The sequence below is a fragment of the Carcharodon carcharias genome, chromosome 13 (genome assembly GCF_017639515.1).
Source record: "Carcharodon carcharias isolate sCarCar2 chromosome 13, sCarCar2.pri, whole genome shotgun sequence".
NCBI classification, from domain to species: domain Eukaryota; kingdom Metazoa; phylum Chordata; class Chondrichthyes; order Lamniformes; family Lamnidae; genus Carcharodon; species Carcharodon carcharias.
The window spans coordinates 134,222,103-134,234,870 of record NC_054479.1 but is presented as its reverse complement, the minus strand read 5'-3'; the positions used below and the strand labels follow the sequence as shown (position 1 = coordinate 134,234,870).

Here is a 12,768-nt window from a genome sequence, read left to right as displayed (position 1 = left end):
AAACCACAATCTTGAGTCTCAGAGGCAAGAGAGGATGTGGGTGTTGCTAGCAAGGCTATAATTTCTTGCCAATGCCTAATTACCCTCCAGAGAGTGGTGGTGAGTCGTCTTCTTGAACTGTTGCATTCCATGCTATAAAGGTACCTCTAAAGTACTATCAGGCAGAAATTCTCAAGATTTTGACCCAGGGCCTATGAAGAAATGGTGATGTGTTTCCAAGTCGTGATGATGAGAGACTTGGAAGTGATAGTGTTCCTAGTCATCTGTTGCCTTTGTCATTCCAAATGGTGGAGCTTGCGTGTTTGGAAAGTGCTATTCAAGAAGCTTTGGAGAATTGCATGAATCCTCCAGATAGCATATATTGTAACCACAGTTCGCCAAGTTTAAGTTAACAAGTGGACCACTGACCAAGTGGACTCCATTATCTTTGATAGTATTGAGCTTCAAGTGTTGCTGCAGCCAGGCAAGTGGAGGGTATTCATTCTATCACGCTCCTGACCTGCACCCTTTAAGTGGTGGAGAATCAGAAGGTAAGCCACCCACTGCAAAATATCCAACCTTTGCTCAAGTAGCCACAGTATTTACATGGCTGGTCCAGTTGAGTTTCTGGGTAACTCCCAATATGTCAATGATGGGGTAACATCATTGAATATCAAGGGAAGGTAGTTTGATCTCCTCCAGCGATCCGTAATTTAGACATGCATCTCTCTGTTCCTTTATCCAAATCATTAATATACAGGAGAAGCAGAAGCCCCAGTGCAGATCCCTGCATATTCAGGTCACATTCTGTTAATTAGAGAATTAACCCTTTATCTTCCATCCTGGTCTCATAGCTTCTGACCAATTACCAACCTATGCAAAAAGGTTACCTCCAATTCCAATGCTCTCACTCTTGGTAATATAATCATTTGCACAAACCTTATCAAAAGCCTTCAGGAAGTCTAATCAACTCATTTCATAACTCCAAAAACTTCAATTATGTTCTACATAACAAGAGTTAAAGATCTAAGGGCTCATAGGCTAGAATTTATTTATGCAAGTTATGTGGCGATCTGAAGCATAATACTAAAGCAATTGGTCAAATAACCTGTAATATTAAACTCAGGATGCAGAGCTACCTTGAAACACCCATGTTTTCCATGAGAATCAAAAGAAGAATGTTACCATGGATGTCAAAGAAAAACACTCCATTAATAGTAAAACACAAGAAACCAATCTTGTTCAAATTATTTTTTGTAACTTTAAAAAGGTACAGTCACATTAAAATAGAATACACAGCTATAAAACTGCTGCAGATTACTTAGGAAAATAGCGTGAATATATAAATTCTACAGTATTTACCAATGCTGATACATATATTTCAGATAGCAGGTTTCAGTTGCTCCATCTCATTTAAGTATACTATACAGCCAGTGTCTGTTTTAAAGACTCATGATTAAGACTTAAAGGATTATTACAAAAAATTACATATTTCAACATTATTACTTGGGTTTTTCTGCGATTGTTCCATCAAGCGAAAAGTTGAGCAGGAAGTGAATGTTTTCAATTTATTCAGGTCAGAATGTCTCTAAGTGATAAACTGATAATTTAATTTCCACATTTGATTTGTGTATATAATATATACATACACATATACATATACACACAGTAGTGTTGTTTTACATACATAGTCAGTCAGTTGATAATCATGTTTGAATCAGTGTTTAGTTAATTTAAATGTTCTTTCAGTGTTTTCCTACTCTGAAATATTTTAAACCCCAACCCAATCTGCCTGCAAACGTAGGCCCAATCTGTAGCCTATATTTTCTGCACCTTTCTAGTTAAAACCATTTTTTAAAAAATCAATATGACATTTACATTATGGGATACAACTAGATTTCCAGAAATTAGTTGGGCATCATTAGAAAATGAAACAAAAACCTGCAGACATGAATCCAAAGCAAACTGGTCCAAAAACCCACTTCATTGCAGCTCAGAAATCCATCGATATCATTTTAACTTTCAATCAAAAACAAGAGAATGTGTTAATCATATGGTTTGACCTAGCAGGATAGTTCCTGTCATTTAATAATGTTTTAGAAATACTGGAGGGAAAATAATTCCTGTTAATGCATTCAAATGCATGTGGGTGTAATTTACATTCAAAGGGTAAAACATTAATTTACTTTACAATGAAACTTATTTTGGACAAATCATCTGCCATGATGCACCTGGCCACAATTAAAAGTGATGTGAAAATCAATGTGCACTAACATTACAAAAATTTGTGTGGTTTTATGTTGTATTTCATCTGTAGTATATGTTTTTCCCCCTATTAATTTAGCTCAAATGTGATGGCACTGGTCTCCATGCACTCAACATTTCCGTGTAAGCATAGTTAGAAAGTACATGATTAGTTTTGTTGCTGACAATTTAACTGCCTGGGCAGGCCCAAGGGAAATAATGAAACATGAGATCACAAAAGTGACATGGGGAAATTCTCAGCGTACTCTTGGACTTGAGGCCAAAAAACTGCAACGAATATTGCTGAATAAACCTATTTTTTTAAAAATTGCATGTCAGGGTTACACATTAACAATTCCAGGACTGAGCTGGATAGTGAGAAGATGACGACAGATTGCAAGTCAATCCCTCAAAAATCTTAGAGATCAGGAACCTTGCAGAACATCACTTGATGCATGCTTCAATCTGCTGTCCGAATGGGTTCAAATCTCACTGCTTGTTGGCACTAGATCACCACCAGTACATGCTCAAATAACTTCAGATGAAGGGGCTGGTGCTCAGTTTTGGTTGGTGGCTTTCTTTAGTTTTGTAAATTCTGGTAACCAGATGTACTGGAGAAATACTGCCAGCTTACTTTGCTTGGAAATTTTCTAAATTAGAAACCTCACCCAAAATTTTAAACTATGCTACAAACTTTTCTATTGTTTGACTTCTTAAATACAGATATATTTTAAAAGTCAGAGATTTTCTATTTTAACACTGTTCACATCACTTTTAAAAAGGGGGCAGCCAGTGTTTCAAAGCAATACTGATTCTGGGATGGCTCTTCTATCTGTCTGAGGCTTTCCATAATATTGGGGACCAAATGGAGTATTTGGATATCTTGTTTGCGCATGTGGATCAGGATATGGCAAAGTTCTATTATATATATTGCTGCCAGGTGAAGCCACACTTTGGTAGCTAAACTCTGGGACAGGAGTGTGCTGTGCATTTCGAAAACTGGGTGATCCTTGCATATTTCTTCTGTACCTTATGTCAGTTTCCTGATTCCAGTGTTGTTCATATTGCTCTTGTCTTCTTGTGTAATGCTGTTGGTATTCTGGTGAATGAAGTTGTGTACCTTCATAAGGAGCTGGATGCCTTATATAGTTGGTTGTGTTCACTGAATCATATTGTCCGCTGTGGTCTAAAGGTTGTGCCGCAGTTCTGAATGCCTGTGAAGAATTAGAAAATTGGCGGGTAATAGTGTAGTTCATTCTATTCTCTTGGTAGTCTGGCAAATGTGCTTGCTTTGTACCATATGGCCTATTGTCATGATTTGTTCGACCTCCAGGCAAATTGTAACTGTACTGTGGCATGTCTTTAGATCTGGTGGGTGAGTACTGTGGGAGGCTACCATGGTACCCAGGAGGGCTAGTGTAGGATGGTGGCAAAGAAGGCTGCCGCTTTATTAAAGGTCTTTGATTGGAGCTTACTGATCCAGAATGAGTCCTTGGAGGTCTTGCTTGAGAATTTGCACTGACATTGCTTGATAACGGAGCAGGCAACAGCTTCGAAGGGCTGGTATTTTTCAACGTGGTTTCTCGAGCGAGAGCATTATTTTGCGTTACCCCATGCTCTCTGTCTTCCGCCATCTCCTCAGCACGATTTTCATATTCATGATCCACCCCAGGAACATTGTCGTATTGTGAAGCATTTGAATCTCTTTTTGTTTCACCAACCTCAATAATCAGTGCTTTTGCTCTACCCACAAATGTCTCCTCTGGACTGGATGGGGAGCTTGGTGCATTATAGCTTCCAGTTCTGCCCTTGCCATCCATAGAATGTTTTGAAGTTGCTTCTGAAATTTTTAAACCTGAAGGTTTGTTCCACTTGGGTGTAAAATCCTTCTTAACAGTTGGGTTAGCATTTGAGTTCTGGTTAGCAGTAGCATTGTTAAGTTGTTTAGGATTGCCATACGCTAATGCATGCTGTGGTGGTAGCCCATGCTGTTTTTTCACATCAAGATCCGGCAGGACTTTCACTCTGCCTCCTTGATTTTCCAAAGATTCCACCCTATGTGATTTACTAGTTGGCTTTTCCAAAGTGCTCTTTCCATGCCTGTTGTCAGGTTGTTTCTCCAGCAGTTTTTCTGGTGATGTCTTTCTGTCTTTTTTCCTTGATGCTGAAGGTCCTACTTTAGCTGTGTTGTTCTGTCCGTTGATCATGTGATTGCGAACAGGTGGTTCTTGGTGCTCCACAGATACCTGGCCAAGTGATTTTTGTGGAAATTCTTCAGGTTTACCTGAAAATTCAAATTGGAGTACAGTATTTAGAAAACATTGCAGATATTTCATTTTCAAGTTCACATTTCTAATTATGATATGGATGGACATATTTTCTTTTCATATGTATGTTAACAGATTACAAATATTAACAGGGGAAGTACATACTATGTCAAACATTTTTTAATTCATACAGACCTTCCTAACAGTGAGCCTTCAAACTGAAATTCTCTTTCTTCTTTTCCCCTTCCCCCACCAGAAAACTAAGGCCCAGATTTTCACTCCTGGGTCAGATGCGCAGAGACAGGAGAATTCCCAGCTCTGCAAACCCAATCTTTAAAAAATGGCAGCCCGTAGTTCTGACTTTTGTTCTGGGGTAAGGGGGCTAGATTAGAAGTCGGGCCCGTCACCTCCGGAACGAGTGCAGAGGCTGCCGGGTGTGGAGGCAGGGTTGGGGGTAAGGCCTGCCTCTGTGCTTCGGCACTTTGTTGAGTTTAATTTAAAAAATGATTAAAACAAAATCAGCCCTCCAACCTCACCCCTCCATATACTCCCCATGCCCCACCCATGCCAGTCTCTGCCCTTTACCCATCCTCCATGGCCCCTCATGCCCCCTATGTTAACACATGCCCTCTATCCAACCTCATGGACCCTCATATCCCCTATGCCACCCCCCACATCTCCAGAGCCCTTTGTAGCCCCTAACCCATGTCCTCACCCATCAGCTTTTGCCCTTGCCCCCTCCATGCTAACTCATCTAGTATCCACCATGGGCAAACCTCAGGAGCCATGCTGATGTAAAATAAAGTTGTGTATCTATTGATTATATCACTGTTTTCAACAAAAAAAAAACTCATTGTTAAATCATTCAATACATAGAAATCACTTCAACTAATTTCTTACGAAAACAAATATTTCTATTCTATAACCACTTGGAGCTGTCAACCAAACTACTCACTTAACAGGCACCACACTGTGATAATGTTAGTTTGTAAAATTAGTCATTGCAGCACAAATCCTATTCTGAAAGCCCTCAGGCTTCTGTCAACAGGAAGAATGAAATAAAGCACCAATTCTTTTTGAATCCCAGGCTTTTTGAAAATAAATTTAAGTCCAGCAGAGTTAAAACTGTTGACAGCTTTGACAGTTCTGATGAGTTTTGATAGTTCTTTGACAACTTGGCAGTTCTTTGGAACTGACTGTCCAAGCTGTCAATGAGTTTATGCACTTTTTATGCACAATAATGTTTACTTTTAACAATCCCAAAGAGCGCCTTACCTCTCCCAAACGTGCCCTGGGAATACATTCAAATGGTTCCTCACCATAGGGGTGCCCTGGCTATCCTAACGAACCTACCAAGTTCAGACCAGTCCTTACCTGGTCTAATCTGCACATGGTAGGTTTCACATTTCTGGGCTACCAAAATCCCACTTTAAAAGGTCAGCTGCTTCTGTAAAATGCGCATCTGTGGACTCCAGCCTGACTCCAATCCTGTCCCCAGGAAAATAGAAAATGCCATTTTTGGGCGTGTGACATTTCAACTGTTTCGCCACAACAGAAAACTCTGCCATCATGGAGAAAATCTGGGCCCAGGGAGTTTACAAAATTCTCCAACGTTTCAAACATGTAGTTACATTTCTATGCCATAGACTGTTTGCATTTATCATCTGAAATGTTTCAATCATATCCTTAATGCTACAACTATCTCATATAAGCTAACACATAATACATTGTGGTATACACTGAAGGACTGAAAGGCTATGAAGCTTGAAAGCAAAGTTTCATCAGAATCTTTCAATCCTCAAATGTACAACCACATTGAAATACATACCAAAATGTGTTCTTTAAAATATACAAGTAAAGTTTAAGGGGGGCAGTTTTATTTGGCTTTAGGTGAGTTTGCATTATTCATACAAAACTTAGGGCAGGCAATTGGAAGCAAACTTGCATGAAATAAAAATCACACTATTTGACCAAACCCAGTGCTGTAAATTATGTAGCACAGTAAATTTGAGTTTCATTTCACTCTACATCATGGAGATATATCATGCTTCAAGCTTGCGCTGTAACTTGGTGAGTAAATACATGGTATAGTGTGGTACTGAGCATTAAAAGCCAAGATGATACAAGTTTTGACAGATTGTGCTGGTTGAGTTAATCTTAATGGTCAGGGTGCTACAATTGACCTCCAGGTCTAGGGAAGGCAAACAACAAAAATAAATCACATCAGCTGGGAGTCCATCCTTGAAAGTTATTCATTGGTCCTTTGTGTAAAGTGTAAAAGTGTGAAGTTCAGACATAAGAACAAGAATACGACTGAACTCTTCTGTGTTACCCTCCATGACCAAAAAGCCGATAAGCACTTACTGACAATAGGCCAGTTATGTAATATAAGAGGGAATTAAAACCATAAAAAATATCCAGTAAATGGCAACAATCCCTTATGTTAAGGTAATGATTAACTGAATTTCATGACAAAAATCAAATAAAATGCATCTCCAGAAAGTGTTCAGCATCCATTACACCGCCAGATAAACTGTTCATGGGCCTCAGTGCCTGTTTGTGGAATTGCGATGGGGCAAAATTGGTGCTTGGCTACCTTACATAAATGTCAGTTTGAAATAATTCATCTTGAAGAGTTTTTCAGACATTTTGATACAAGTTGTATATTCACAAATATTAAATAAATTATTACACTTGTTGCTGCAACTCTTAACATCTGCCCTGTAAAAAAAAAATATTGTTACAGTAGAATGTTAGTGGCTATGCTCTCAAACCCCTTGGCTGACACACTGTGGAATTATATGAAATACTAGGGCAAATGATTTTGTTATTGTACTTGTTGCTTTGCCTGACACTAGGTAATATAAAATCAGGTAAATTAGACACACCAACATTCTATAAAATATTAAACTAAATAGAGATTTTGGAAGCCAATCAGCAGTGTTTCAGTGCACTGAATGGCTGCTGTTGTTTAAGACAGAATATTAATTATTCCCTGCATGGCATGAGCCTCATCTCAACCAGACTTACCTGCAGACCCACCAATCTGAGGTAGTGAAAAGAAAATGAATCCATCAGTGGTGCTCTCAAACACCTTACTCATTGGTCAATTCAGAGTGGTGATTACAGAGGAGCTCCAATGCATCATTTTAAGGAGGGCGGAAAAATTGGTCTGGAATTTACAGTTGTAATGATGGCTGGTCAGCCATTGTTCCAACTGTGAAACTGACAGCAATTTCTGGCATGTGCACATATGCAGTTAAACACAAAAATCCAGAAGTTGTTATTGGTGATTCCCTGCTCTTTCACAGAGTGTGATAAAGTTACCACAAGATGACAATCTTTAGACATCACTTAAAATAATGTCAACTCCTCCTTTTACACTGTAATAGTCCTGTAAAATAAAACCCTGAACAAGTTACGCCTTGTTGAATGATGTGTGACTGGGCTTTTAATCGAGTACCAAATAGCAATTCCTGCTAACCAACCTGCCTGCCCCAGGATTTTATATTTGTGAAATGTCAAATTCCAGCATGATAAAAATTTCACAGGTTTTTAAATACGACAATTTAAGTTTTCTAAACAATATTTCAGCTTCCACTTTATTCACATGTGTATGTCCTAATGATTAATTCACTCTAAACTTCTTTAAAATTGAATGATAGTCCGTGTACTTTATTTCCTGGTTTGTGGTTTGACAATTTTTCAATATGATTGGCTGTTTAGCCTGCTTGATGACATCATTGTGACTGAATGCCTGAAGAATGCCTCGACTTGGTGCTAGAATCAAACAAATGTTAAGAAAGGTGAAATCCACATCACAGATTGCTGGATCTTTGTGGGCAGCTTTCTTTAAGTCAATGGCAACGTTGTTACTGACTGCAAAATCCGAGCCATCATCTTTTTGAAGCAGTGCATTCTGTCCTGCACGCCATCCCCCACCAACCACAGTCCCCCAGTGTTTTACCAACAATGGGAAAACCTTCAGCTATTTTGCTACCCAAAATCCCACCCTAACTTCAAGATTCTCCTAAACCTAACCTATCATGCAAGTCTCCCTTAGCTTCCTCTGGCTTGTGCTAGGGCCCGATTTCATACCATGAAGCTCCTTGGGCTCTTTTATGATTATGAAAAGACAAATGTGAACTGTTTTAAGAACCTTTGCATCTCTGGATACCATCCTAGTGAGTTGACAACAAATCCTCTTAAGGGGAGATTGAATAAATTATGAGGAAAGCATATTTTGCTCCATCACTAAGTTAATAATCAAACACATTTTTGAATGCATTTCTTAAAATGTTTTAATAAATAAGTTGTCTATGAGGCGTCAGACACAAATGGACAATTAAGATCTTTGTGATGAAAGATCTGTCAAATCCAAAAGCATTAATTTGAGAAAATATTTTTTAATACTAAAGGAAGGATGCCATGTCATGTTACGTATTTTATTTATAACTAACTTGTAATATGTAATATGAACTTCATAACCATACACCTTCAAACTGACAATAACACATAGCGATAGCAGTACCGAAGGCTAAAAACCAGATATTCACACGATGCCAAATCTGTCAATCATTACTCAAATTGGTACATTTTTAACAGAAGGGCAAACAAATTCTTTTCATTTTTTTCTGGGCAATCCATGAACTTGACAGTAAAACACACAGAAGATATGCAACAAAGTGGCTGCAGGAGAAGCTAACAACAGTGAAACATTAATTGCTGCAACTGGTGGATCTTTCTCATGTGTGAAAGCAACATAAGGGAGCTGCATCCAAAAAGGGGAGAAAAAGCCATGCCCCGTTCAATGTGGCCATGCATGATTTCATATACCCTTTTCCCACATTAATGGAATTTTGTATCAAAATCTACGAATTATGAAACAGATTTGGATTGCCAGGAATATCAGTGGGTCAGTACTCCTTTGTGAAATTAAGGACCAAACTGCGCCCAGAGCTTAGCCACCCTTGCCCTCAAATACAAGCAAACGTGGAGTGGGAAGATTCGTGATAATGGGTCATTTGTATGAAAACTGTAATTATCTGAGTATTATGTGCCCTTTATGAACTTCAAAATACTACATGTATAAATTTATTAACCAATATCAATTTTCTGCCTGATGTGGCTTTCTCCAGCAGTTTTCTCTTAGTACAGCTATAAATTGCCAGGGACAAACGCCCCACTCTCTGACACTGAGTGTCAATGTCCAACATCAATAGTCTTACCCACAGATTTAGGTTTATACTCTAACTTACATTGAGAGAAAAAAGGAACGTAAAAGAAATCAAAAGAAAGAGTAAGAGCTAGAAAGGAGAGAAAGAAAAAGGAGGAAAGAAATAACCGGTGTAGCTGGCCTCTTATTACAATTTCGATTTATTAAATTCAGTTTACTCTGCACGTGTGTGTGCCTGGAGTTTATCTGGAAGAAATTAAACATTCTATTCTCCAGTGCAATATGACGGTCTTTACAAAACACCATAAATTTCGGATTCTATTACTTAGAAAATAGGTTATCCTGAAGACCTGGAACATTTTTGAAGCAACCTTTAACTCCCAGAAAATGTCCCATGAGCTTAATTTAGTCCCTTTCACGATAAACCAGGAATTAACCAGAAACCTTGTCCTTTAAAAATACTAAAGAACTCTTTAAAAAAAAACTGTCTCCCCAGGTGGGGGCAAGTGGAACTAGGGAGTACGGTTTCAAAATAAAGGGTCTTTCATTTAAGATGAAGATGTGGAGGAATATCTTCTTTCAGACGGTCAATAGACTTTGAAATTCTCTTCCTCAGAGAGTAGTGGAGGCTGTGTCATTGAATACATTCAAGACCGAGTTAGACAGATTTTTTAATCAGCAAGGGAGTTGAGGGTTAAGGGGCACAGACAGGAAAATGGAGTTAAAGTCCCAATCAGATCAGCCAAAATTTTACTGAATGGCAGAACAGGCTTGATGGGTCAAATGGCCAACTCCTGCTCCTGTTTCTTACGATCTTCTGTTCTATTAAGAAATTCTGGTTTAGAATATTTTGTACTAAAATAGATAAATAAGATTTCAATTATACTAATCTCCTGAGACAAACATCACCTTTGCATTTTGAAAACTTCAAAAGGGCATTAATTTTAGCACCCGAATCAATAAATCCAGAGATTTTGGAAAATGCAAGTAACCCGAGGACAAGAATTTAGCACACCCTTACCATGAATTGTCAAATACAATTTGCGTATAAACATTAGCAACTGTTTTGACAATACCCTCGCTGGAAGACACAGATGTTTGCTAGCCTCAAGTTTTCATAATCAGAATTTCATAAATGTGGGAAAATTTGAACCCTATTTTGCCACACCAGCTTCCAGCGAAACACCAAAAAAAAACCAATTGTGATTTGTTGCCCCACCAACTGCTGCTGAATAAGTGAAAGTGGCCCCCGGGCAGAGTGAGACGTTTGATATCTGCCAATGAGGAGAAAAGAAAGAAAACAATAGAACTAAGGTAGAAAGGAAGCAAGAGATCAGTTATGATGCAGAAACAATCTCTCAAATACTTGTCAAAGTATTGTGTTCATGAAAACCTAATCAGAGAAAGTTTTTCAACTTCGAAGTTCATCTTAAACTTCAAAACTCATTTGGTATTCTACACCAATCAATAATTGCCATCAACAGACAAAGTGGGATAACTTCAATAAATATTTAAAAATATACTTCAATATATTTTAATACAAGTTGACAAAGTATTAGCCATACAGTGAATTTTAAAGTATTAATTCATGAATTATTATTTTGAAACACAGGCTAAATGAACATTTCACTTTCTGGTGGCTCTTTGATTAGCAAAAGTCATTTGTCAAAGTCTATGCACTATGACTTTTTCAGGCATAATACGAATTTTGATCAGTCATAGTAAGGAACTGAAGTACTCAATGGATTATCCAGATGACAACACAGCTTTTGGTCACAGATGAATCAAAAAATACAGTACAGCCTTACCAACTACATAGTTTACCAAGACACAAAATCAACACTACCATTACTTGGGAAGCCTTTAAAAGATTAACCTAATTACAAACCATGTTAAACTATTAGGACAAAACAATACTAGCACTTGACACAATCGCTCTTTTTGCTTTGACGGAGTACTGCTGACTATGCACCATCAACTGCAGTCTCAAAAAGTAAATGGCGTGACCTCTAGAGTACGACGACATCAGAAGTCAACTTCTTTGTGGGTCCCCTAAGCAAGCTGCTCATTGATTAGCTGCCCTCGATGCTGTCCTACTAAATGTGAAAATCCAGTTCCATGCCCATACACACAATGAAAATGTCACTCTAATTGTTGCAGTGGTTCCCGAAAAAACCGAGGAAAAGCGAAGTTATAAATATAAATCTAGGCAATAGGATATTCTTGTACCGCATTTTTCATAGGCTAGCCACCAAATGTAAAAAGAAAATTAGAAGAATGCACCTCATCGATCTCAGGGTAGGGTTCTTACTAAGGAGCTTTCAATGAATTAATATGGGAGAGGTCACAGGTTCAAACCCCAGATGAACCTTTGCAGCAGCTTGGCTCATTTGGTCAGACTCTCACCTCAATCACAATGTTCAAGGTTCAAGTCCCCCCCAGGGCTTGAGCACAAAAATAAATTTAAGCTGGTCGCTCAGTGTAGTACTGAAGGAACATTGTGCTGTTGGATATGCTGTCTTTCAGGAGAGATGTTAAACTGTGGCCCTATCTGCCTGCTCAGGTGGATGCAAAAGATCCCATGGCACTATTTTAGAGTCGGAGCAGCAGGAAAGAGTGAGAACAGGAGTGGGATACAAGACAACCTGGAGAGGGTGAGAGTTCAGTCAGAGCAGCGAGACCAGGAGAGGGGTAGAAGACAGCGGGTAGAGGTGAGAGTTCAGTCAGTGAGCAGCAGGAAAGAGGCCGAACAGGAATGGGATACAGTGCACAGAAGGTGAAGGTTCAGTTGGAGCAACGAGAAAGAGCAAGGTCAGGAGCAGAGTACAAAACAGCTAGCTGCCACTGCCAGGAGCTAGTCAGAGCCTGCATTCAGAAAGAAAAATCACGGTATTTCCCATTTGTTTATTTAAACTAGGTAATAAACTGATGAGTCTTCTCTTTCTTTTTTTAAAAATAGGCATATCACTACTGGTAAAGTGTATTAAGTATTAGTAAGGTTGATCAGCATTTATTCATATTAGTAAGGTTTATTTACAATAATAAGATTTATTATAAGTAGCAAGTTTATTAATAGAGAATGGCAGGGCTGCTCAGACCTCG

General features: G+C 38.6%; 1 protein-coding gene across 5 annotated transcripts in view; it reads right to left on the bottom strand.

Moving 5' to 3' along the window:
- Positions 1–1,226: 1,226 nt before the first annotated feature.
- The window catches only part of usp6nl (USP6 N-terminal like), a 250,985-nt gene continuing 239,443 nt past the window's right edge, over positions 1,227–12,768 (bottom strand). For all 5 annotated transcript variants that reach the window (XM_041203381.1, XM_041203378.1, XM_041203382.1 and 2 more), the window contains one exon: positions 1,227–4,507. In XM_041203381.1, coding sequence (XP_041059315.1) covers positions 3,021–4,507 — 1,487 coding nt within the window. In that variant the 3' untranslated portion in view covers positions 1,227–3,020. The remainder of the gene's footprint in view (positions 4,508–12,768) is intronic.